Source organism: Phyllostomus hastatus, unplaced genomic scaffold (assembly GCF_019186645.2).
Source record: "Phyllostomus hastatus isolate PE091 unplaced genomic scaffold, TTU_PhHast_1.1 phas_contig_37, whole genome shotgun sequence".
Taxonomy (NCBI): Eukaryota; Metazoa; Chordata; class Mammalia; order Chiroptera; family Phyllostomidae; genus Phyllostomus; species Phyllostomus hastatus.
This window is the reverse complement of record NW_025333867.1, coordinates 8,129,434-8,155,612: the sequence shown is the minus strand read 5'-3', so window position 1 is coordinate 8,155,612 and position 26,179 is coordinate 8,129,434. Positions and strand designations below refer to the sequence as shown.

The 26,179-nt window shown below is 43.0% G+C and overlaps 1 protein-coding gene across 1 annotated transcript; it reads right to left on the bottom strand.

Annotated features, from left to right (window-relative positions):
- Nucleotides 1–8,222: 8,222 nt before the first annotated feature.
- Nucleotides 8,223–11,654, bottom strand: TUBB2B (tubulin beta 2B class IIb). The gene is given in 5 exon segments (XM_045841760.1): nt 8,223–8,833; nt 8,835–9,724; nt 10,070–10,180; nt 10,581–10,689; nt 11,466–11,654. Coding segments are annotated over 5 exon segments (1,338 nt in total). The 5' UTR covers nt 11,523–11,654; the 3' UTR covers nt 8,223–8,662.
- Between the last annotated feature and the right edge of the window lie 14,525 nt (nt 11,655–26,179).

Sequence of the window (26,179 nt, the reverse complement as noted above, 5' to 3'; positions counted from 1 at the left end):
CATGTTCAATAAATACTAGATGTTATCACTTTCTTATCACTATGCATACCTTAATGACATTTAATCCTCTATAAAGGAAAACATTAAGAACTCTATTTTATAGAGGGATTCAGAGAGGTGAAGTAATTTGTTAAAGGTCCAAAGGTTAATAAATGATACAATTTAGATATCTCTTCACTCCACATGGTAGTCTCTGCAGTAATAGTGCTAGCACATAGTAGGCAGTTGGTTAAGTGTTGACTCCCTCCTTTCTTGCAAATGATATCCTAAAATCACACCTGTCTAACATGAAGATATCTGAGAAAATAGAAGCTAAAAAATTGCTTCTCCAGATTTTGGTTCATTTATGTATAGTTTGCTCTTCAGAGCATTATCTTTGAGTGATCTGACCTGCTTAGTTCTTGAACCTTCCTGTCTTAACCTCTGAAGTCTTGTTCCTGTCAGCAGACCTCTGAGATTCTCAGCTACCTCTGGATGTTGGTATCCCATGTGTTTCCTGGCACTGGCTGGCCATCCTGCCCTTTGACTTACATTAATCTCAGATGTCTACCAATTTCTTCCTGGGCAGGTGTATGCCACAATTTCTTCTGTGTGATTCAGATGGTCTCACACCTGTTCACGCCTGGTGGACACCTGGTGCGCACCTGGTGCCTTCTTCTCCCACCTAGTTCACCAAAGTAGTCTTAGTTCTTTCACCTCAGTAACTAGGTTTGCAAGTCACAGTGAACTTATTCGTGAAAATAAATCCTATTGCTTTAGCCAGTAAATGTTCATGATTCATACAACTGAAATGGACATTTTACTATAGGTTATTAAAAGGAATTCCCTTGGGTGTCACAGATATGTGTTATCATCAGCTGACTAAAAGTTAGAAAGACCTAAAAGTAAGAAGAGCAAATTTTTAAAAGGATTTTATTTACTTATTTTTAGAGAAAGGGGAAGGGAAAGAGAAAGAAAAGAACAGAACCATTTATCCGTTGCCTCTTGCAAGCACCCTGACTGGGGCAAACCAGTGATCTAGGCATATGCCCTGACAGGGAATGCAACGGGTGACCTTTCACTTTGTGGGATAACCCCCAACTAACTGAGCTCACTGGTCAGGACAAGAGTAAATATTTTGATTCAGAAATTTAGATCAAGAAATCTTTTTTCAAGTTATATAAATGTCTAATAATTATGTTGTACAGCTGAGATTAACATAATATGGTGCCAACTGAAATTGAAAAATAACTTTTAAAAAGATAGAAAATAAATGAAAAAAGAAGAAATCTTCCTTCATTAAGCCTTCAGCCCTCCATTTGAGAAAATGAGGACTCCCAGAATGAAACACTTTGCAAATACGTTTGCAGAGAGCACTGAAAGAGTTGCTAAGAGATCTGGCTTACTGCCACTTCTTAGCCTTGCTTCCCAACAGAACCTCTAAGTTGTTGGGGTGATAATGTACCCATCTAAAAGGCTACTTTGTTCAGCCTTCCTTAGCAAAAAATGGTGCCCAGTGAAGTGGAAGCAGAAGACATTAGGGTAACTCTGATACAGATCTTTAAAGTAGCTTACTCAGTGGGAAGTTCCTCCTCCCTGCTTCTGGCCTAGAACCCGTATACCATGGTCAGAGCTGCAGTGGCAGTCCCACAGCCTGAGAAGAACTCAAGGTGGAAAGCCAATGGAATGGTGGGTAGAACAGAAAGATGATATTGTGGGGCTACACAGCCTGGACTGTGTGTCTCTAGGTCTCTTTATTTTTATTATTTTTATTTATTTTTAATGATATTTTATTGATTATGCTATTATAGTTGTCCTGAATTTTCCCTCTTTGTCCCCTCTTCTAACCCAACCCCCCTACTCCTTCAGGCAATCCCCCACCATCGTTCATGTCCACAAAGAGTCTTTCATACAAGTTCTTTGGCTACTCCATATCCTATACTGTACTTTATATCACCATGGCTGTTCTGTAACTACCTATTTGTGCTTCTTAATCCCTTCACCTCCTCATCCACTCTACTACACCCCCTTCCCATCTGGCAACCATAAAAATGCTCTCTATATCCAGGATCCTGTCTCTGTTCTTGTTTGCTTAGTTTGTATTTTAGATTCAATTGTTGATAGATTTTTTTTTTGCCATATTACTGTTCATAGTTTTGATCTTCTTTTTCTTAAATAAGTCCCTTTAACATTTCATATAATAATGGTTTGGTGATGATGGACTCTTTTTGTTTTATTTTGTCTAGGAAGCACTTTGTCTACACTTTGATGCTAAACAATAGCTTTGCTGGGTAGAGCAGTCTTGGCTGTATGTCCCTACCTCTCATGACTTGAAATATTTCTTGCCAATCCCTCCTAGCCTGCAAAGTTTATTTTGAGAAATCAGCTAACAATCTTATGGGAACTCCCCTGTAAGTAACTAACTTCTTTTCTCTTGCTGCTTTTAAGATTCTCTCTTTATCTTTAAACTTTGGCATTTTATGATGTGTCTTAGAGTGGGCCTCTTTGCATCCATCTTGTTTGGGACTCTCTGTGCTTCCTGGACTTGCATGTCTATTTCTGTCACCAAATTAGAGAAGTTTTCTCTCAGTATTTTTTCAAATAGATTTCCAATTTCTTTCTCTTTTTCTTTTTCTTCTGGCACCCTATGATACAAATGTGGGACCTCTTGAAGTTGTCCCAAAGGCTGCTCATACTACTCTTTTTTAAAAATTCTTTTTTCTTTTTGTTCTGCTTTATTGTCTTTCTGCTTCTTTATGCTCCAAATCATTGATTTGATTCTTGGCTTCATCCACTCTACTGTTGTTTCCCTATAAGTTGTTCTTTATTTCAATCAGTGCATCCTTCATTTCTGAATGGGTCTTTTTTATGCTGCTGAGGACCTCACTAAGTTCCTTGAGCAACCTTACAACCAGTGTTTTGAACTCTGCATCTGATAGATTGCTTATCTCCATTTTGTTTAGCTCTTTTTCTGGAGTTTTGATCTGTTCTTTCATCTGGGCCATATTTCTTTGTCTCCTCATTTTGGCAGCCTCTCTGTGTTTGTTTCTATGTATTAGGTAGAGTTGCTTTGACTCTGTGTCTTGGTAGTGTGGTCTAATGTAGTAGGTGTCCTGTAGAGTCCTGTGGCACAACCTCCCCTATCACCCAAGCTGATTACTCAAAGTTCACCCTCTGTGGACTGAGTATACCCTCCTCTTGTAGTTGAGATTTGGTTGCTGATGGCAGATAATCAGAGGGATATACCCAGGCCAGTCAGCTGCAAGGATTGTCAGTGACCACTTACCACCACCCTCCACTGTCCATGGAAGATCAGCTGTGCAGGGGTAGGGTGGTGGTTCTCCGAAGTGGTCTATAACTGTCCACTGGGCACGCTGACCCTGGGGATTCCCAGGTGGTGCAGACCAAGCTCAGCCCCAGTCTGTGTTTTGTCCAGGGCCACCCTGCCTGAGCTATAAGGCAATCTGAGGTAGGTGCTACTTGTGCTGGGCTTGGAGATTCCCAGGCAAAGCCAAGCAGTGAGACTAGGCTGGCTGCTACTAGTGCCAAGCCTGGGACTAACTGAGGCCAGCTGTTGCTTATTTGAGAGGATTTAGGAAGTTGTGCAGTATGAGCCAAGACCAACCATTTATTTGGAAAAGCAGCTTGGGTGGGTCTGTAAGTTGGAAGGGTGGAGTCTCTGGAAATCTCCAAGGCAGGTCAAACAGTGTTAGCAAGGCTGATGGGGTCTCAGATATGGCACCAGCTTGCCAGCTCTGTGGGATGAGGGTTTAAAAAGGGAGAATGACCTCTGCTCACCTTGATGCCAGATACTTCAATTTCTCCTTGTACACCACTGGTGCCTTTCAAGCTGCTACCCTGGTGCTGGAGCTCAGAGGGAGTTAGTCTGGGTAGAAGAGTCCATGTGTGGGTTCTTTAAGAGGATCTGCTTGGGAATTAAGAAGTTTCTTCCAGTTACTCAATCCCAGCTGATTTTGCAGCCAGAAGTTTTGGAGACTTATTTTCCTGGCACTGGAAACCCAGGCTTGGGGACTTGGTATGAGGCTGGGACTCCTTGTTCCTGAGATATCTCTCCCATATTTTTATCCACAACATGTGAGTGAGGGACCAGCCTATTCCACATCTCCATTCCTTCCTACCAGGCTGGATGGATGTGGTTTCTTTAATTCTGTAGTAGATAGACTTCCATTCAATTCGATTTCTGATGGTTCTGAGTGACGGTTGTTCTATATTTTAGTTGTAATTCTGATGTGGCTGTGCAAAGAGGCAAACCATATCTGCCTATGTCACCATCTTTATTGGAAGTTCCTAGACTTTTTTAAGTGAGAGGAACGAAATAACTCAAAGTCATTGTTGCCAGCAGTCCAGCATCAGTCCTAACTGAGAAAGTGCCTGGGAACATTACTAATTAAGCAGTGAGCCTTAGTTTCTTCATTTGTAAACTGATGGGGTCCTATCAGATCACTCCTCCATTTCTGAAACTCTACAACTTCAAGATTCTACACAAGTGCACAAGTACAAAATCCCCAAGGCTTGTCTGGTATCTGTTCTATCTTGGCCTTCTGGGCAAATTTGAAAGCATGCACATCCTTAGGCAGAAGGCAAAGTGATTATGAACATAGAGTTTCCACATGACCCAGCAATTCTACTCTGGAGTATATATCCAGGACGAATAAGAGCATATATACACATACAACTGAATGTTCATAGCAGCATTATTCTTAATAGCTAAAAAGTGGAAACAAACCAAAGGCCCATGAATTGATGAATGAACAAAATGTGGTATATGCATACAATAGAATTTATTTTTCCATAAAAAGGAATGAAATACTGCGACATGCTACAACATGGATGGCCCTTGAAAACACTATGCTAAGTATGAAAAGGCAGACACAAAAGACCACATATTGTATGATTCCATTTATCGAAATGTTCAGAATAGGCAAATCTATGAAGACAGAAAGAATAGTGGTTGCCAGGGCTTGGAGAGACAGGAGAATGGTGAAGGACTGCCAATGGCTATGGGGTTTCTTTTTTTCGGTGATGAAAATGTTCTGGAATTATATAGTGGTGACATTTGCACAATCTATGAATATACTAGAACCCACTGACCTGGTAAATTTTATTATATGTGACTTATATCTCAATTAAAAGAAAAAGAAGAAATGATTTCAAGCATTTTGAGTGAAGTGGACTGCACCAAGATAAGCTTCTCTGGGTGTGTGTTAGCAGTGTGCCTGAAGAAAAACACAGGGATAAGGGCACTGGGGGGAAAGCCTCTAAGGAAGGGTGTGAGTGAGTCTGTTTCCAAGGAATGGCTCCAATCTGAGGCACATTTATAAGAGTGTGAATTCACAGTTGAATATCTTATACACTGGAACAAATCAGCATTATAATAATTGTTAACTAATTTTGTGTAGTATACAAATCACACCTTAACTAAAATGGATGTAAAATGTATGTAAAGGTTGGACTCCAAAGAATTTTCATTAGCTTCCTACTCATTTTCACAATAACCACCCACTGACAGAATATTCTTCTGTCACCCGTGATTGCACTGTGAACATTGTGTCAGTGGTGTTTTACAACCAGGAAATTCCGCATCACCTGTCAAACAGTGACTTCTTTAGACACAGAAGCCTTGGCATTTCATCTGTGTTCAGCCCCTACAGAGAGGTTGAGTTGTGGACTAAGGACAACTGTGGGTTTTTCCTTAAAACCAGGAAATTTCTTTTTCCTGCTTCATAATCCTCATGTGGCCTTGTATAAAATAGGACCTGAGATAGGCAGCTGTAGAGAAAAGAATACTGGGTCGAAGATCTGATTTTCTCAGAAAGAGTTCTGTGATCTTAGAAGTCTCTGACACTCAGTCTCCTTATTACAAAGTAATGCAGTCAAACTAGATGATCTCTTAGGGTTACTTTTAATTCAAATTTTTATTAATCTAGCACACTGTTAGTGATGAAGTGGGAAATCTAACATAATCTTAGATTATCTCTGGGGCTGATGGTAGAGGTGCAGACAAATTTGGAACACATCAGGGAAACTGCTTCTCAGACTTTTGGGATGCCTCAAATGACTCCAACTTCTGAATCCTACATCACATCTGACATCCCAGTGGGTCTTGTAATTTGGGAACTGTGCCTACTCAGAAGTGAATATCCTCCTGATGGCACATCAGGGAGACAGAACAGTTCCTTTGTAGAGTATTGAAAGCACACACATACAACCAACACCACCAAATCCCATCACACAATGGTAATGTAACAGAGGAAGCTGATAGAAAAAGTATCTCTTAGTCCAAGTATTAGTCTGTGCATTTTCCTGCTTTTGAAGTGTTTCCCCAAGTATGTATTTCATGTGCATATTGATATTATACAAGTGTACTTTTCAAGCTTTTTCCTGGAGCATCTGCTTGACTGATCAGTCTGGCACCCAGTCCTCTAATCATGCTTAAGCTCTAGCAGTGTGCAGTCGTGCGTGTGCTGACAGGCTAGCAGGCTAGCCTGCTGTGTGCCTACCTATCATCTTCTCACAAGGTGGAAAAGAGAAGCACGATACTTACAGTATGCCAAGAGGCACCTTGCAGCAATCTCTCTCTTCTCCAAAGTGACTGATCATGTGTCTGACAGGTTGGTTGTGGCAAATGCATGGCCAAGGGTAGATCCAGGGGGCCCTGGCAGCTGACCCAAGGCTTCAGGGCATTTAAAACCAATGCTACACTTCAATTAGGTTGTTGGAAGCTTTACACTTGCTCAGTAGAAATGGAACCTGCCAGTTCAGTGTCAAATATGGAAAACTGAAACAGAAGCCACTGGCTCCTGTCTTGTTTGACCCTACTCATCAGTAGGTCTAATTTTAATGATATGTAATACTTGTGAAGTGAACTGCTCTTTTTCATTTATGGGGGCAATTCTGGTAGAATTAACTTATTTTCATACCATTTAGAATGACACTGCTCACTTTTCTTTGAAACTGTTTTCAAATATACATGTCTCTTTAATATGGAAATTGCTATTCACACTTCATCTTTCTTTTTCATTTTTTTCCTTTAAACACTTAAGAGTAGAACCAAGTGGAATGAAATACAGGGTACGATTTAAAGTAGTATTATTTTTTCTAATTTTGAATTTGAATTAGAAAACCATAAACCTCATTTTCTTGATTGTTTCCTTCCCATAGGGTATGTGAGTCTTGTGCAGTTGTTAGTCACTTACACTCCTTTTCTCTTCCCAGGGGAGAAATGAGTAGCCCAGATGAAGACAGTGCTTTGGCACTGTTCTGACAGAGTGTAACTTATCCCGTAAGAAGCATGTGCTAGTGACTGAACACATGTGGAAATCCCATGGCTTCTTTAGTGGTTGAGTTCAAGTCTAGAAGCAGGTTTTGGTTCGAGCCCAAATCCCAGCTCTGCATGGTAAGAATGCAAAAAAATGTAAAAATTATGACTTGCCTATTTAAAGTAAAATTCTCCAGTAATGCAGAATTCATACTTACCTAGAAATTCAAATGCAGTTAAATACAAATATTTTGTTATGTAGTACAAATATTAAGTGCTGGGAAGAAAGGTTGTTTGAAAATTTTAGCATATTATGTATTTATAAACCTATGACTATTCCTAAGCTCAGGTGATATCATCAACTTTAAAAGGCATAGTATCATATACTGTTTGACAGAAATTTCCAGTTGGAGAAATTTATAGGATAGCTATTCTCATATAGACAATATTATGTGCACAAAATTATTTGTTGTGGCACTATAAAAAAAGTATAAACAATCTACATGTCCATTGGTAGAAACTGGTTTAATAAAATATGGTACAACTACATAATGGATACTATGTATCATTTAAATGAGAGAAGCTCTCTGTTCTAAAGGTATACTGTTTAGTAAAAAAAAAAAAAGAGGCAGCCGATTATTACTAGTATCATAATGTGTGTGAAGAAAGAAAAAGAGAATCTACACACATGTGAAGTGTATGGAGTATTTCTACAAGGATGCAAGGAAAAGACAACAGCACTAACAATGTCGCCTCCGGGGCAGAAACTACACCGAAGGGCACAAAAGGAAATGAGACTTACTTTCCACTCTTTCACTCCTTTATAATTTTGTGCTGTGTGGATATAGTAAATATTCCAAAAATTTTTTTGTAAAGGAAATAGAGATATAATAGGATTTCTACATGAAAATACATTTAGTATACTTCCAGGTACACATCCTTTCAACTAATTAAATAGTTACTTAAAGGCATTTTAACATTTGGATTGATCTCCCATCTTAAATCGGGTATGATTGTGGTTGGTTCAGTTTTACTACACTGAAAGAGTAAATTCATTTTAACTTTTAAGAATTTAATACAATGTGTTCTGATAGCTACATTTAAATTAATAACAAAGAACTCAATAAAGAGGAGACAGAAGAGGACCATTAGGACACAAACTTTTATGTGATTTTAGCCATTACAACAGTAGTTCAGATATATCTCAAATGTTACATTGATGTCATCAGTGTTACAAAAAGAAAAAAGAATGACAGGCAACAGTGAAGAGCACCAGAGGACCAGCGCACACACCTAGAGCAGACCATGCGTCTTTCCTTCAACTGCCAAAATTATTTTCACCAGGAACCCCCCTCCCCCTTGCTTTTCTTCTCAACTTTCCCTAACCCATGTTAAATTGCAAACTTAAGCCTCATCCTCGCCTTCCTCCTCCTCGAACTCCCCCTGTTCGTCGGCCGTGGCATCCTGGTACTGCTGGTACTCAGACACCAGGTCGTTCATGTTGCTCTCGGCCTCCGTGAACTCCATCTCATCCATGCCCTCGCCCGTGTACCAGTGCAGGAAGGCCTTGCGCCGGGAACATGGCCGTGAACTGCTCCGAGATGCGCTTGAACAGCTCCTGGATGGCCGTGCTGTTGCCGATGAAGGTGGCCGACATCTTCAGGCCCCGAGGAGGGATGTCGCACACGGCCGTCTTCACATTGTTGGGGATCCACTCCACGAAGTAGCTGCTGTTCTTGTTCTGCACGTTGAGCATCTGCTCGTCCACCTCCTTCATGGACATGCGGCCCCGGAAGATAGCGGCCACCGTCAGGTAGCGGCCGTGGCGGGGGTCGCAGGCAGCCATCATGTTCTTGGAGTCGAACATCTGCTGGGTGAGCTCAGGCACTGTCAGGGCCCGGTACTGCTGGCTACCCCGGCTGGTCAGGGGGGCGAAGCCGGGCATGAAGAAGTGCAGGCGGGGGAAGGGCACCATGTTGACAGCCAGCTTGCGCAGGTCTGCGTTCAGCTGGCCTGGGAAGCGCAGGCAGGTGGTGACACCGCTCATGGTGGCTGACACCAGGTGGTTGAGGTCTCCATATGTGGGGGTGGTCAGTTTCAGGGTGCGGAAGCAGATGTCATACAGGGCCTCGTTGTCAATACAGTAGGTTTCATCTGTGTTTTCCACCAGCTGGTGGACAGACAGGGTGGCGTTGTAGGGCTCCACCACCGTGTCGGACACCTTAGGTGAGGGCATCACACTGAAGGTGTTCATGATGCGGTCTGGATACTCCTCCCGGATCTTGCTGATGAGCAGGGTGCCCATCCCCGAGCCTGTGCCACCCCCCAGCGAGTGGGTCAGCTGGAAGCCCTGCAGACAGTCACAGCTTTCTGACTCCTTCCTCACCACGTCCAGGACTGAGTCTACCAGTTCAGCACCCTCTGTGTAGTGGCCCTTTGCCCAGTTGTTCCCGGCCCCGCTCTGGCCTGCCAGAAGGAAAGATATTTAATAAGTCACTTACGATTCAATTAAATTCCTTTACCAGAAACCCCTTAACCAATGAGTTGGTGTTCAGATAAGATTAATTTAGGTTATCACCAAAAGGGACAGACATTAAAATATTTGGTCATGGATATAATTATAAATAAGGAAGGCTAGGAATACCTGGCTATTAGAAGATGAAGGGCAAATTTATTTCAGCTTATTTTAGGATTCAATCAGCACACAACTGGATGTTCATCATACTTGTCCCTAGGCCGTCACATCCCTCCATGCTGAGCTGTCTGCTGTAAAGTAAGCCTCCCATGCCATTAACCATAGCAGTCACTCACCAAACACGAAGTTGTCAGGCCTGAAGATCTGGCCGAATGGTCCAGACCTGACCGAGTCCATGGTGCCTGGCTCCAGATCCACCAGGATGGCCCGAGGTACATACTTGTTACCTGCAGGGAACAGAGCTGGACTTAGACCTATCTGTGGAGAACACTGAAGAGAAGGGTGTGGTAGGAGCTTCCTTTTCACAGGCATTGCTGTTGATCCCCAAACAAAGGCAGGAGCAAGACCCACCAAATTCTCAAAGGATTCATTATTTTGTGAACCAGGAAATACCACAGTGAAGAGTGTGAACCCAAAATCCTTTAGTTCCCCCTCCCTTGGGGCCAGACTCCCTAGGTCAGCTCCCTGGGAAAGAGAGAGAGAGAGAGAGAGAGACAGAGACAGAGACAGAGAGACAGAGAGACAGGGAGAGAGAGAGAGAGAGAGAGGGAGAGAGAGAGAGAGAGAGAGAGAGAGAGAGAGAGAGAAACCCAAAACCTAGAGGTAGGGGGAAGTAAAGGCAATTACCAGTGGCTTCATTGTAGTACACGTTGATTCTCTCCAGCTGCAAGTCACTGTCTCCATGGTAACTGCCAGTGGGGTCGATCCCATGCTCATCACTGATGACCTCCCAAAACTGAGACATAGTAAACGGTTGTATTTAGCCACGCCCAACCCTCCGAGTGGCCGGGACTCAAAGTGAATAGACCCCAGACTCAACAACCCAACCTTCCAGGGACTTTAGGTCTGAGTGGCCATCCACAGCCGCAGGACTTCTATTTTGCAGGGGCAAAACATGGAAATCAGGCGTTTCTTCGGCGAACAGCTGCTCGCGGCGGGAGGTGGGGGTCTTTGGGGGCTGGGGAAGGGAACAGCAACCGAACCGCCCGCACCAGCGGTCACAGCTACCCGCGCCCGCGGCGCTGGGACTGCAGTCAATACGCAGGGGGTGGGCGGGGGAACAGGGACCCGAAGAACCTGAAGGAAGGTGGTTTTAGATTCAAAGCACGTCCTGAGACCTCCAGACAATCGCTATCCTCCCCGCCCCCAGCTGCTCTACTCCGGTTCAAGCGAGTATAATCAATTCTCCCTGCGTCCCACGCCTCGCAAACCCGCGCGCACAGTCTACAAGACAAAACGGCGCCTTTTCCAGGTCCGCGTTTTTGGCTAAGGGAAGATCCGGGAGCAAGAGGAGTGAACGGGATTCCAAATGAGTTACAGCAAAAATGAGAGGTTTCTCCCCCTTACTCAGGGACGTCGCCTCCAAGCCCACGCCCTACTGCACAAAGCACCCAGGAAGGTCTGTGCTTGGAGAGCCCCGAGCCTGCTCAGGATTCCATTAGTGCCCAGAAACTCGAAAGAGCTTTAGGCCCTGGTCCTCCCCGACCCCAGCCCAGTCCCCAGAACGCTCACCTTGGCGCCGATCTGGTTGCCACATTGGCCCGCCTGGATGTGCACGATCTCACGCATGGTTCTAACTAGCTTCTTCTGAGCCCGGTCGGCGTCTGGTCAGTCTGTTCGTCCTACCTTACGAAGCTACTGCGGAGTCACGAGGAAAGCGCTTGGGAACCGACGTGGCTAAGGGCGACGGCTCAGCAGGCTCTGCCTTTTATGCAAGAAGGGCGGGGCGGCCCGCGCAGGCCGCGCCCCCTGCCCGAGCCCCCCAGTCCCCTTTGCGCTAACACTCTCCAGGCCCGGCTGACGTAAGGCTTCGAGCCCCCGGGACTGTCCAGGGGGCTGGACCATAGGCCGGTAGCCAATCAGCACGCGTTTGCAGACCGGGCGAGGAATGGGGGCTCTGCAGAGTTGGGTGGGGGCCTGCGCATTGTCTAGTGCTGAGGGTGGGGTGGGGTGGTAGTGAGAAATAGGGGTGGATGAAGGAACCGAGGGTGTCGAGGCGAGGGTGCAGAGTGTGGCAGGCTGGGAATGGGGGAAGAGCTGGCGCTGGGTGGGGGAAGGGGCTCCAGGGGACTGGTGCAGGTGGAGAGGCGGTCAGGTGCGCTGGAAAGGAGCGCTCTACGCTCCGATTGCTGGCAGGTTGAGGTGACGAAGGATGTGCTGCCACTGCAGATTGGGGCGCCTCCTCCGCCAAGCGCCAGAAATCCGTAAACCGCGCACCCCTGGTGAGACCAGTGCTCCTTTCCCCAACCGTAGTGGTCAATGCCAGTCCAGTGCCCGAACTCTTGTCTCACAGAGCCTTGAGACTGGACGGACAGGCGGTTGCAATAGGAAGTCGTGTGTGCTTAGGCTGCTGGAGTCGAAGAGCCGTGACTCTGGACACTCGAGGACGAGGGCGTAGAACCCCAGAGTGCCCTCGGCCCCGCCCCCCGCATCCACCTGCTCTCTTTGTCTCTGACTAGGGCCTTTTACGCGTTTTCACAGTGGCTGAAGCATCTAGGGCTGGGGAGACCCTCTATGGCCTCTCCAGCCCTCCTCGACCCTCTCCAATAACCACAGCTCCTAGGCTAGTACTACAGACTCCTGCACCCCCCGGGTTGGCTTTTGTTCCTTGGGAGAGAATGGGGTGGATGAGCTGGCCACACAGTCTGGACTGTCCAGCAGTCAGAACGAGGGTGGGGTCCAGGGGCGGGGCTAAGGTAGAACAAAGGGTTCATAAGTGCGTGGGATGCCTCCCACAATTATTAAAAATATCAACCCCAGGCACTTCCCAGGTCTGGTTTTTGTTCATCTATTGTCCAGAATGGGCATGAGTTCCAAGGGTGCATTGCCCGCCCCATCGTTGACATTCTCATCTTCGTTCAGGCTCCGGACCCCACAGTGGCCACGAGGTCCCCAACCTTTGGGCAGATAATGGGAGTGAGGGACACGCCTAAAAACTGCGGCACCGGCGAGACCCCAACGAGCACAGAGTGCGTTCGCAGACTCAGAACACACACCTTCCTTCAAACCTACAGTTTCTAAGTAGTCAAAGAAGGAGCTTTTCTCTTTATTGAGAGAGAGAGAGAGAGAGAGAGAGAGAGAGAGAGAGAGAGAGAGAGAGAGAGAGAGAGAGAGAGAGAAGCTGAACCTGAACCTGCGTGGGAGAAGGGTGGCTAAAACGTTCACTGAATTCGCTATAGACCTGCAACCTGGAAACTGAAATTCCACGGGTGAAGCGCCCCTCCCCCTCCTACTCTGGACAGGTCGCCTGCCTAGTGACCCTCTTTTCATCCTCTGGCGAGAGCAGCCGAATGACCGGGTTTCCGTGGCGGAACAGAGTCCGCAGCTGCTGAATGAGACCCCCCTCCCCCAGTACTATCAGCAACCTGTCATCGCCTCCCTTTCCAGCTGGGAGCTGAGAAGGGGGGCTTTGGACTCCATGTCAATGCACAAAGAGAAACAGAACAAAAGCCCAGTCGCCCTTATTGCTCCCAGACTGCAACCCTTGGGGCAGTGTTCTCAGACCCGGATGCCCGCGTGTGGGTTAAGATGCCGTCCGGCGTGAGGCGCGGGAGCGGAAGGTCTGACCACATGCCTCACTCACGGGGTTCCAAGGACCTGGGGCCTCATCCCAAATTTATAATCCAGTTCCTGCAGACCGGAAACGTTGAGGTCGAAAGATCCCAGGGTCACACAGCAAGTGAAAGACAGAGCTCGGGCTGGAATCGGTCTTCTGGGTGCCCCAGCCCTCAGGGAAAGTGACCACGTCCAAGCCGAAAGGACTGTGGCTAGTATGAGCACCCGATCCTGGGGCTGGGGACGGAGCCCAGTGGGAAGAAAGCCACAGAGGGCCGCACCCACGCTATTAGCGCTTCATGGAGGCTGCCGGCGCCGAGGGGCAGCCCCCGAACGCAGCGTGGGAAGGGAGCATAGGGAGGAGGTGCAGGGTAACCGTGCAGGGTAATTGGAGCCCACTATCATTCTTTCTCACCTAAAGGTTTATTTTTTCAAATTCTGTTCAGAGCCAGATCGAGGAGTGCCTGGGTGAAACGGGCGATCAAGATTATGTGGATAAAAGGACCCTTTCCTCTCGCGGAAAGGCGTTTGGGATACGGTGAGGATGGAACTCTTCCCTATGAAAACCCGGATGCCCTGGGGGACTGGGCACTTTTCATTCAAGATCGGCTTTCTTTCATATGTTTTGCTTGTACTGCCCCCACCCCCACCCCACGCCGCACGCCACCCCCGCCCCTTATCGGGCATTCTCATTAATCGTTCTACGCCCCTCCCCAAATTTGGAATTATGATGCCGCACTTCTGTAAATTTTCACAAGAGCAGATTTTGTATCGAAAGCCTAGATGCTGATGACAGCTAGCCTTTCCCCGAAGTCTTTCAGTTTACTGGCTAACCCTTATTCTTATTCCGCATAGTTCCCCAAAATAGGCTGGTGAGGAGCTTTCAAAGAAAAAAAAAAGAGTCGTTTTCACCTGAGTCCTTCTGCATTTCTTTTTGTCTGTTTATTATACACAATTCCTCTCCATCTAGGTCATTGAATATCAGACATAAAGATGTCAGGACAATAGATTTTATCATCACTTACATGCTATTAATTTTAATGATGTACTACCATTTCAACATTTTCACTTCCTGAGACAGGAATAGCTCAGTGTAAAATAAACCTCAGCATTTGTTTTATGCATAACTGATGGTGTGGCTGAGGCAAGTACCACCTAAGCTATTAAAATTATATTTACTATCCCAGTTTTCGGAATGTGGTCAATGGCAGATTCTCATGTGATTTCGCATTTATTACACATAGTTATTGTTTTCATGACTTGAAGAAGCTTAGCATTGTTTTCATAAAGCGAGATATATATTTTTTACACACTTATTGAAATTACAAGACATCTACCTTTCAGATTTCCCCATTGCCTGCCGGTGTTCACCATTTAGTACACAACTCACAGCTCGGGTAGCCTGACACAGCCAGCTCTTGCAGTCAAGATGCACGCAGTTTCCTAGGCAACCGACACAGCCAATGAATGAAGAGGAACTGAAAGACTGCAAGCCCCATCATTATTTCCTATTTTACTCTTCTCAGTGCTCTCTGCTAGAAAGATTGGAGAGCTATGGATCCTAACATTTATGTAAATCCTCAGAGGATTGGGGCTAGGAGTGTTTTAGCCCTATACTATGAGTGTGGGGAGAGGATGCGGGCAGGGTGGTGGTTGTTCCTGGGATCCACAGAGACGTGCATTCTCAGCTTTGTCACTCCCCTGTTCATATCCCACTCTCTTTCCCTCTCTCAGATAAGAAGCCAGCTGCTACTGGCAGAGCTGCCCCTGTGCTCTCTAATGGAAGGGCCACCCAGGTGGGAAGCTCAGACCTCCGTCCTTCTGCAGTCGCAGGGCTCTGTGAGAACCAGCCCATCCAGGTAACAAAAGACAAGAACAAGCAGAGAAAATTCCAAGAAAGCAGAGCAGGGTAGGCACACTTACTTTGTTCCTCAGTAAGGCAGGCTGTTTTCCCATTGCCTGCATTTGATGTGGGGTTACCTGGCCTGAGTCCAGACTGAGATTGCTGTGCTTTCACTGAAGAGATTTGCATTCTTTGTCACACAGATTGGTAGAGGGAGTAGAGCCCTGGCTTTACAGAGCACCTTTCCCTTCTATGAGCAGCCTCCCCTCCCCCACACTCTCAGTGATTTGTGAGCTCCTTAGGCTGGGAAGGCAAGCCAGAGAATGCTTGCTTTGTAAGTCCTAAGTAAATGGGTTGCCTAGGATTACCTAGGTAATCATAAATGACATTTTATGATACAATTTAGATTGTGTAGAAAACAGAAACAGAAGAGTGGAGAAAATACTCTTAAATAAAACATAAAATACCACAACTAACAGGGTTCCCTTTCAAAGTGCAATCCCTGACATCAAGTTTATAAATAAATCCCTTATGAAATAAATGAATACACACAGGAAGATTTGATGGGGGAGCCATTTTAAGTTTCAGCAGCAGATTGCTACAGTATCGATGTCCTTGAAGGATTTCCACTCCGTGTTAGAGACTTTCACCAGCAACTGCTGCTCTTCAAAGTCTAGGCAGCTTGCCTTTTCTCTTCTAAATCTGCCCTAGGCCTTTGCTTGCCATTTAAATAAAATTAAAACATGCATATTGAGGCAGATACCCACAGATTCATATAGTTAACATATTTTATCTCTTGGATTTAGATGCCTAGTGGATGTTACCTATGTTTTCACAGCAGAAACAGGTTAGCTTCTGAACAGGAACTCTTGACATGCCCAGCCTGCTTTTGAATGGCTGCCACATATTTATACAGTTTTCCAGAAAATAATGCATTAAGAGAGCCCCTGAGAGACCTCGCCCCTAGAAAGGACACATTAAAAGATTTAGCTTCTTATTTACAAAATGGAAAGCAGTTTCAGACATATTTGTATAGTCATGTTTATAGCAGCATTATTCAATAGCTGAAAGGTAAAAGCAATCTAAGTGTGCATCAGTTGATGAGTGGATAAACAAAATGTGGTGTATACTTATAAGGAACAAAATTCAACCAAGTAAATTTGAAGATCTAATTGGCTTTATTAAGCAATTCATGAGTCAAGCAGCATCCCATCAGCAGCTAGAGGTGTGCTCTAAGGGGTTGTACAGAATGGAAGGATTTTATAGGAAGGGTGGTGAGTTGAGCGAGCTATTAACAAAAGAAAGGAAAGGGTTCTATTTAGACCAGGACACCTTTTGGGGAAAAGGAAATGGCAAGGTTTTTGTTTTTGTTGTTTTTTTCTTGTTCTTTTAAGTATATCTTATTGATTATGCTATTACAGTTGTCCCACTTTTTCTCCCCTTTATTCCCCTCTGCCCTGTACCCACCCCCCTACCATCATTCCCCCACCTTAGTTCATGTCCATGGGTTGTACATATAATTTCTTTCACTTCCCATTTCCCATACTATTCTTAACCTTCCCCTGTCTGTTTCATGCCTACTGTTATGTTTCTTATTCCCTATACCTTTTTCCTTGTTCTCCCCCTCCCCACTGATAACCCACCATGTGATCTCTATTTCTATGAATCTGTTCCTGTTCTAGTTGTTTGCTTAGTTTGTTTTTGTTTTCTTTTTTCAGGTTCGGTTGTTATAGTTGTGAGTTTGTTGTTATTTAACTGTTCATATTTTTTATCTTTTTCTTAGATAAGTCCCATTAACATTTCATATAATAAGAGCTTGGTGATGATGAACTCCTTTAACTTGACCTTATCTGGGAAGCACTTTATCTGCCCTTTCATTCTAAATGATAGCTTTGCTGGATAGAGTAATCTTGGATAGAGGTCCTTGCCTTTCATGACCTGGAATACTTCTTTTCAGCCCCTTCTTGCCTGTAAGATTTCTTTTGAGAAATCAGTTGATAGTCTTATGGGAACTCCTTTGTAGGTAACTATCTCCTTTTCTCTTGCTGCTTTTAAGATTCTTTCTTTATCTTTAATCTTGGGTAATGCAATTATGATGTATCTTGGTGTATGCTTCTTTGGGTTCAACTTCTTTGGGACTCTGAGCTTCCTGGACTTCCTGGAAGTCTATTTCTTGCTCTTCCTCTTCTCCTTCTGGCACCCCTATGTTTTGGATGTTGGAACATTTGAAGTTATTCTGGAGGTTCAATGAGGAGGTTCTCCTCATTGTTTTGAATTCTTTTTTCTTCATTCTAGGTTGAATGTTTATTTCTTCCTTCTGGTCCAAATCATTGATTTGAGTCCTGGTTTCCTTCCCATTACTGTTGGTTCCCTGTATTTTTTTCTTTTATTTCACTTTTCATAGCCTTCACTTCTTTCTCTATTTTGCAACCATATTCAACCATTTCTCTGAGCATCCTGATTACCAGTGTTTTGAATTCTGCATCTGATAGGTTGGCTGTCTCTTCATCACTTAGTTCTCATTATGGAGGTTTGATCTGTTCTTTCATTTGGGCCATATTTTGTCTGAGTGTACCTGTTATGTAGTGAAGGGCAGAACCTTAGGTATTTGCCAGGGCACGACAACCCACATCACTGCTTTGTGCCACTGTATACAGGGAAGGGTCTGAGAGGGAATAATGCTACTTGCTCAGCTCTTCGCCAGTTTTCAGTCGCTTCCCACAAGTAAATTTGGCCCTTCTGGTGCTGATTCCGGGTGGGTGAGTCTGTGTACATTCTAGGATTCTGTGGGTCTCTCCAAGGAATTCTCCTGTGAGGCTGGGAGTTTCTCCTGCCACCTCAACCTCCACATTTTTTTTCAATTCAGTAAGGGTTTTTAATTTTTTTTTTAAGTTTTACACTCTGTACTACAAAGAAGGAAACATTTCAAGGGTCATTATTGCACCTTTCTGTGATAAAAGCAGTTGTAATTATTAGGAAGAAAATAATATTTTATTTTGAGGAGGAGTTAAGTTATAAATTATTTTTAAAGACCTGTGGAAAGAAAAATAGTGATTTATTTCCTTCCATTCTCCCTGCCATCCCACCAAGGCTTCCCCACCAAAAGAAAATCAGACAAAAAGCAAACACACAAACAAAAAACACCTCAAAGAGAAGATAGCAGAAGAAAAATGTTTTTATGCCTAGAAGCTATCCACCCACTTAAAAAAAAGGTAGCATACACATACATTTTGATATGTGAAAATAATATATAGACTATGGAGCCTAGAGCCACTAAAGATTAATTGTACTGTGCGCCCATCCACTTTGGTTGCAGGCTTTATTTTCAAAGCCCCGCTATCAGCTTTATGGTAGGTCCATGCTTTGCTTTCTAAGGTTTTCTTTCTCCCTTCCTTCCTTCCTTCCTTCCTTCCTTCCTTCCTTCCTTCCTTCCTTCCTTCCTTCCTTTCTCTCTCTCTCTCTCTTTCTTTCCTGAAGCCTGTCCCACTTAAAAAAAAAACCTGGCTTATTGAAAACAACCTATAATATTTTATATCACATTAAGGGAAATAGTCAACAATAGAAAGTTATCAAAATGTTGCCAAGGTTATGTAATCAATGATTTAATAATTGCAAAGGGGAAATACCTGTAGGTGAGTACATTTCATGGTTCAGAGTTAAGGAAGACAGGGTTTAGTTTACCAGTGTTATGTTTTGAAAACATCACTCTTAGATCTATTTTTTCCCTTTTTACTTTGCATCTCAACCTCAGTTGCCAAGGAATTGGCATATACTAGAGATCAGATTTTGTCTTTATAAACTTTGTAAGGAAGGGTAAGTCCCAAATTCATTTTTGCTTCTCACTTGGATTTTGGGAAGGGAAAGCATTCTAGTTCTACTTTGGACTGTAGTCTCTCCCTTTGTGTAGTGGTAAATAAGGTAACAAATTTAGAATCCCCACAGCAAAGGACTCTCCTCTCTTACAATATTAAATATGTATATTATATATTTATATATAGTATATATATATTCCCATTTCCACAGTTTATGGAATATATATATATCTATAAATGGTGATTGTTATATATATATGTGTGTATATATATACAGTATATATATACATAAACTGTGATTGTTAACATTATTTGCATAGAAAATTATTACAGGTTATTAGGCTATATATTTGATAGATGTCACCCCCACTGGTTTTTCCAGCCAGAGGTTTTGGGGCTTTATTTCCCTGCACTGGAACCCTAGGTTATTCAGTCTGCCTCTCATTCCCCAGTTGTTCCTCCTGGTTTATCTGCACGCAAATGTGAGACTGCCTGGTCTGTCAGCCACTGCCTCGTCTGCTCCACCAGCCACCACCTTGCTGCGAGTCCTCTCTGCCTCAGCTGCCCATTTCCACCCCTCCTACCCGTCTGAATGAATGTTTCTTCTTTAACTTCTTGGTTGCCAGACTTCTGTACAGTTCAATTTTCTGGCAGTTCTGGTTATTTTTTGTCTTTAAATTTGTTGTCCTTATTTTGGCTGTGAGAGGAGGCAAAGTGTATGTACCTATGCCTCCATCTTGGCTGGAAATTCATTTTTTTTTATCACACATGTTGCCTTTTCTATGGGGAATGGACAGAATCCACAGGACAGACTACCTCATTGGTGTACAGGAAGTTCCAGACTGGTTAAGATTATGTTTCTGAAAGAGGCTGAAACAGCAAGTGTAACCACAGAGTCAGCTCAAAATGGTCTTATGCTGCTTAACCAAATACTGAGCTGTTTTTCAGAGACAATAGAACAACAACAACAATAGAAAAAACAGCAAGTTGTGGCATTTTTTTCTTTATCTTGGTGTTAGCATAGTGCTCCAAGTTTCTCAACAATATGTAACCAAACTGAAAGAGAGTTCCTCTACCCTGCACACAGAAGAGCCAAACATTGAACACTGAGAATTGCAATGGAGGAATTAGGGTTGCTTTATTGCAGGGTGCCATGCAAGGAAAACGGGAAGCTATCACTTAAAACCCCTAACTCCCTGATGGCTTACAATTAGGGAGTTTTAAAGGCAAAAAAAAATCATGAGTAAGGGGTTCAGGGTCATGGGCTGTGTTTATTGGTCAGTTTTTGTGCAAGCTTCAGCAATTTTCTTTATCTGATTTACTTAACTCTTGGCAGCACCCTGGCTGGAGTCTTCGTGGCTGTGGTCAGTTGGTCTTAAGGCAGGCTAGTAAGAAGCTAGGAAAATTCCTTGGCAAGTGGAATGGGGAAACTGAGACAGACAGCTAAACAGATGACTGAGCAATTTACAGCCAGATAATAAATCACAAGGTCTTTTCTCCTTTAATCAAGGACACTTAGGAGCAAATGGTTTATGCATTCCAAATCGTACTGGGGCAGACATACCTCTGTCTCAGCCCCTGTTTGGTAACATTCTTTGAAGGCAAAACTGACCATAGAATGATGACCCTTCCATATGCTCATTTTGATGAATTGGAGTATTAATGGACATACCTGAAAAGCTGATGAATATTCTACGGAGATCTTCCCCTGAAACCTCCCCTAAAATTCCTACCTTCAGAAAACAGATTAAAAACTCTTAAGACAAAGAACCCTGTGTGTGCTCTCTCTTGAGCATGCCTGTACCTTTCCCCACTTCTTTTCCTCAGGTGTGTGTCTTTACTTTCTTTCTCCTAGGCTCTGAAGTTTCCCAGGAGACTTACACCCAGGGGAGCAGTGGGCACAGGCAGCTTGTCCCAGGCTAACCCCCTGAACCTGTCTCCAAGGGACCTCCTTTTTTCTCTGTAACTTGTTTCCTAAGTCCACATGGCCCAGATGGCTCATTTCTTCTATCTCTATGACTTTATTTCTAAAGGGCCGAGGCAGCCTTGCCTAGGTTATTTCCTAGTGCTATGATCTTGCCTCTTTTATCTTAAACACTTCTTTTGTTTTACTGTCCCCAGCTTTAATAAACACACTCTCAAAATCACCTGGACTCATATGGTGAAATCTTTCCTGCACGAAGTCAAGAACCCATACATTCTAGACCTTTGCAGGACAAACCCACATTGTCTCGATCTTAGTCCCTTTCCAGTGAATTTTTCCTGCTTACATAGATCTGCAGAATATCTGAGGATTGTGAGTCAGTTATGTTATCTTACAGGCAGGGGAAAAAACAGAGCTATACATCTTATGCTTAACTAGCTATACTCTTCTATTCTCGTAAGCAAAGTATCCTTTATATTCTTCCCTGAAACCTGCTTTACAGGCAGATATCCTGGCTCCAGGACATTATTATATTCCAGCATAGCAATAAAACTTTAAAAAGGGTTAATTTAATAATTTTAAGTAAACGCTAGATTCTAGTATACCTAGTCTTTTATGATTTGCTGTCAGTTTCAACTAGGTAGATATTTTAAAAACCATTACCTATATCATTTATTGCTCTTCCTTCTGGCCAGTTGACCACTGAAAGTGATGGATCATGACACATCCTTGCTTTCACTGACTCCCTATAACTTATCATGTACAATCCAAAATCTTAGAATAGAATTCAAGCCCCTTAAATCTGAGTGTAAGCTACTGTTTCAGTATTACCTGCCACCCTCCTGCTTAGACACAGTGTATTTCAGGATACTTGGACTAGGCCACAGATGTCCTTTTTAGGATATGCTCTCTGAGTCTTTGAGTTACTGTTCATTCTGTTCCGTCAGCCTGGAATGACCCTCTCCCCTTCTTCAACTGGTGACATTTCATTCATTCTTCATGATGTACCTTAACTATCTGTTAACTAACAGATAGTTAGTTAAGGTACAGCAGATGTTGTTGAGTGAGTATGTGTACTGTGTGGTCATCACATTCTACAGCATCTACAGTACCTTAACTAACTATCTGATATGTTCCCCTTGTTGCCAGAAAAAATAAACTATCTATGCTCTACTCTCCCAAATATTTCTTCATTCAGCTAGCATGGGTTTTGCATTGATTACAAAAAGCAATGTTCACAAAGTTTTTTCAATGCACACCTCTACTGGTTAAAAAAAACTTGAGCATACATTCCCAATATATGTACATTTATTTATTCATAAACTATATATCTGTTTTTATTTTTATAAACCAATATCTTGAAGTATAATACAAGGTCTGTCCAGAAGGTATCCAGCTATGTAATATGAAAAATAAAGACATTTATTAAAGAAAATACAAGAAACATTACACATAGAAGAGTGACACTCAGTCCCCTTCAAAGCAGGCACCTTGGGACCTCACATAATTCTCCCAATTACCATCAGCTGCCCTATCATATTTTCCTGAATCTCATCAATGTCTTCCTTTTCAAAAGTTATTTTAGTTTTGGGAAAAGCCAGAAGTCGCAGGGCACCAAGTCTGGGCTGCAGGGGAACTGAGTCATCTGGGTAATTTGATGTTTCGGCAAAAAAACTCTTCACAAGACATGATGCATGAGTGGGTACAGTATCTGATGAAGCTGCCAATCACCAGTTGCCCATAGCTGCAGCCTTCTAAATCATCTCAATAGTTTCCAGAGGAAAGTTCAAGCTTAACACAAAATTTGATGCAGACTTGTTGCTCCACTGGCTCAGTCATTTTGAATGTGATGGCCACATGGTACACAGGCTCACTCAACAGCATCTACTGTCTCCACTGACTAGTACAGTGAGGTTGTCATTGTTCATGCATGCATATTCCAGTCTACTCCTCTTGGCTTCCAGGTTACCTGGATGTCCTGCAAATCTTTTTGTTACATTAACAATGGCTGGACTTTTCCCAGACAGACTTCATATATTTAGTATGAGGTGTATCTTTACCAATATCAAATGTTAATAAGTATTTCAAGTACATTTTTTATACATTTTTATTTTATTTTGGCCAGTATCTCACCAGACTTGAATTCTTCATGGTTTTCTTACCTGGAAATAGGCTTGACTATGGGCTTGTATAAGAAGCAGAGTGTCAGGTCTGCCATTTCCTTATTTATTTTCTTTCTTTCTTTCTTTCTTTCTTTCTTTCTTTCTTTCTTTCTTTCTTTCTTTAAGTTTGCATCACTGATATCATCTTCACCTTGCCATTTCTCTGCTGTAGTGTCTCAAGCCTCTTGCCCAGTTGTGAGGATCAGTGGAGCAAATTCCAGATAATATGGTGGGTAAACACGTTGTCAGTTCCTCCTTCATGAATCTCAATTTCCAGGGAATGATTGAGTCATAACACATGACCAAAAAACAGCATCCTGTGAGGGCACCAGTATAATTTGAAACACTATTTAAAGCATAATTATTTATAGAAAATAAAGATAAATAAGAGTTCTCATAATTTTTTCCTACACTGCAAAGAATGGTCTTGCTGTCTCCCTTTTAAGACCTCTGGATTAGATTAGAGTTAGTTTCATAGATGCCTGTTTCCTTCTCTTTGTGACCCCTTAGCAGGGACCACCATGTCTTATTAGCCTTGGTATCTCCCACATTGCCTGAAACTAAGTACAGGCAAACAATAAATATTCTTTGAATAAATAAAATACTCAACTATAGAAAAATCAGAAAAAGCCCAGCTATTTCTAATCCAAACAAGAGCAGGTTGTTCTTCAAGTAAGCACTATGAAACCATCCTTCTTTCTCTTTATCGCATTTCACCATTTTCAGCAGGATATTGGACACTACAGGCCCAGAAGGTGAACCCTCCTCTGTAGTTATCTTTCAATTCCTTGCAAGCAGCTGCCCAGCCCTTTCCTGCATTTGCATCCTCTCTTTTCCATGTTGGTAATGCATGACTGAGCCTCCTGGTTAAGACTGCCTAATAGATAGAACAAAAAGAAAGGAGAGAAGGAAATAATTCTTTAGGAACCAGCATTGAATTCCTTAGGAACCTCCTTCCTGGAATGTCTCCATGAGCAAGCAGGTTTGAAGATAACGGAACAAAGTGGGCTTTCCCCCGACTGAAGGACAAGAAGAAACAGAAATACAAATCCCACCTTCCAAGAACCTGAAGAAAAGATGAAATAGTACCAACTTTCTGGACCTCACTAGTAAAGAAAAATTTCTTTGGGAAATGTAGGAAAAAAGATCAAGTCATGAATAAAAGTAAGAAAAAGTCACAATTGTCTCAGAATTTTCTAAAACATGATTCAATGCTAGAAGGTGGTAAAACAATTCCTATAAAAATTTCCAGGAAAATGTGCCCCAATATTTGTATATCCAGTTACATTGTCTTTTAATTTTAAAAATAACATTTTTAAACTCTGTGTTTTTAAACACAGAACTAAGAAAATATAGTTTTGTGAGTCATTGTTTTGGGGGGAAGAACCCCAGAGAACACAGAAATAGAGCTTGGAAAGGTTTGCTGTTTGATACCATGTGTCCCGAGGGATAACGCTCCCCCTGAATGTAGCCTAGGAACAGATACAGAAGTCCTTCAGATGGGGAAGGTTCTGCTCCTTCAGTGAAGAGTATTGGAAATGCTGTCCCAAGATGCTCGTAGTGACCCTGGCCAAGGACCTGACCTGCCAGATCTTCTGTAAGTCCCCTGCAAATTGAAATTGTGACCACCTTACAGGGAATTCTCTGTTTGCCAGTTTATTCTGGAAGCTACTTCTACCACAAAGAGTAGAAGATATCAAAGAATGGAATAACAGGCTGCACAGATATTAAAAGTAGCACACAAAAAACTTGGAAATTGTAAGGTTTTAGGCAGAAGAGCAAAGCAATGAAGACATCTTTTGAAGATCTCACGATTTAAAATAAGAGTCTGAAGAGGTGAGTGGCCTTAGAGATAGTCAGAGGGCTTGAAGAAAGGAATCGGGTGGCAGCAGAAAATCTGCTTTTTACTTTGACTACTCAGGATCCATATAAAAAATAGAATAAGCTATTGGAAAGCCAAAACTATATGGAAATAGCACACGTTTTTATAAGGAACTTTGTAAAAACTTTCAGAGGCAAAAATACACTGTAATAAGGATAAGCTAGTAAAGAAAAGAGGAACTCTAAATTCCACCAGGCTTGAGAAGAATGTGACCCAGTTTAAGAAGAATATGCAGCAGTTCTTGTGGAAAAATAACTAGGAAAAGAAACACTCAGAGCTCAGTGAGCTAACAAATTTACATGGGAACTCTTAGAAAGATGTATAAGAAGTCCTGTTTGCCAAGAGAAGGAAATTAAAGTATGAAATCATTCCATTTTGCTGTTGATGCAGAGGCAGAGTTTTTAAAAGAAATCAGAGAAGGAGGAAGATGAAGTGCTCATAGACAAATCTTAGCTGAATCTTTTATTTCCAACATAAACTGATTGGTGAGGGGTTATTTAACATGCCATTTGCCCCAAATGCTGCTGGCAAACAAAAGGAAAAACCTTGCAGCAGAAAGTAGAGGTCTTTAATGACTTCTCATTTTCAGAAATACATGGTCCTGTGAAAGGAGCTGATTCATGACTGGAACAGACGGGGTGGGGAGGGCGGGGGGACAATAGATGCTACCAGCTGCATAGAGAGTGAAGAGTTACAAGCAGAGGAATGACACAATGTTGAATGAATTATGCCAACAGAGGGACCTTACAAAATCCCAGATTGTTCTTCATGGTGAGAAAGTTCATGACAACTGGCTCACTGTTGTTGCAGGAGTGGAAGGTAAAATATGCCAGCCAGGGGCAGAAATTAATGCAGCTAAACCAGTGACTTTCAGAGAGAAATCCTCTCTATGCTCTTCTGCTGCACCCAGTAAATTAGAGGCATGCACAAGCTCTGTCCAGTGCCCACATGGATGATGTATCCACAGTTCTGAATTTGTTTTCCCTTATGGGAGAAATATACTCCAAATAGTGTGTGGATGGTCCTGAAACTGCTCTGGAGGATCAAA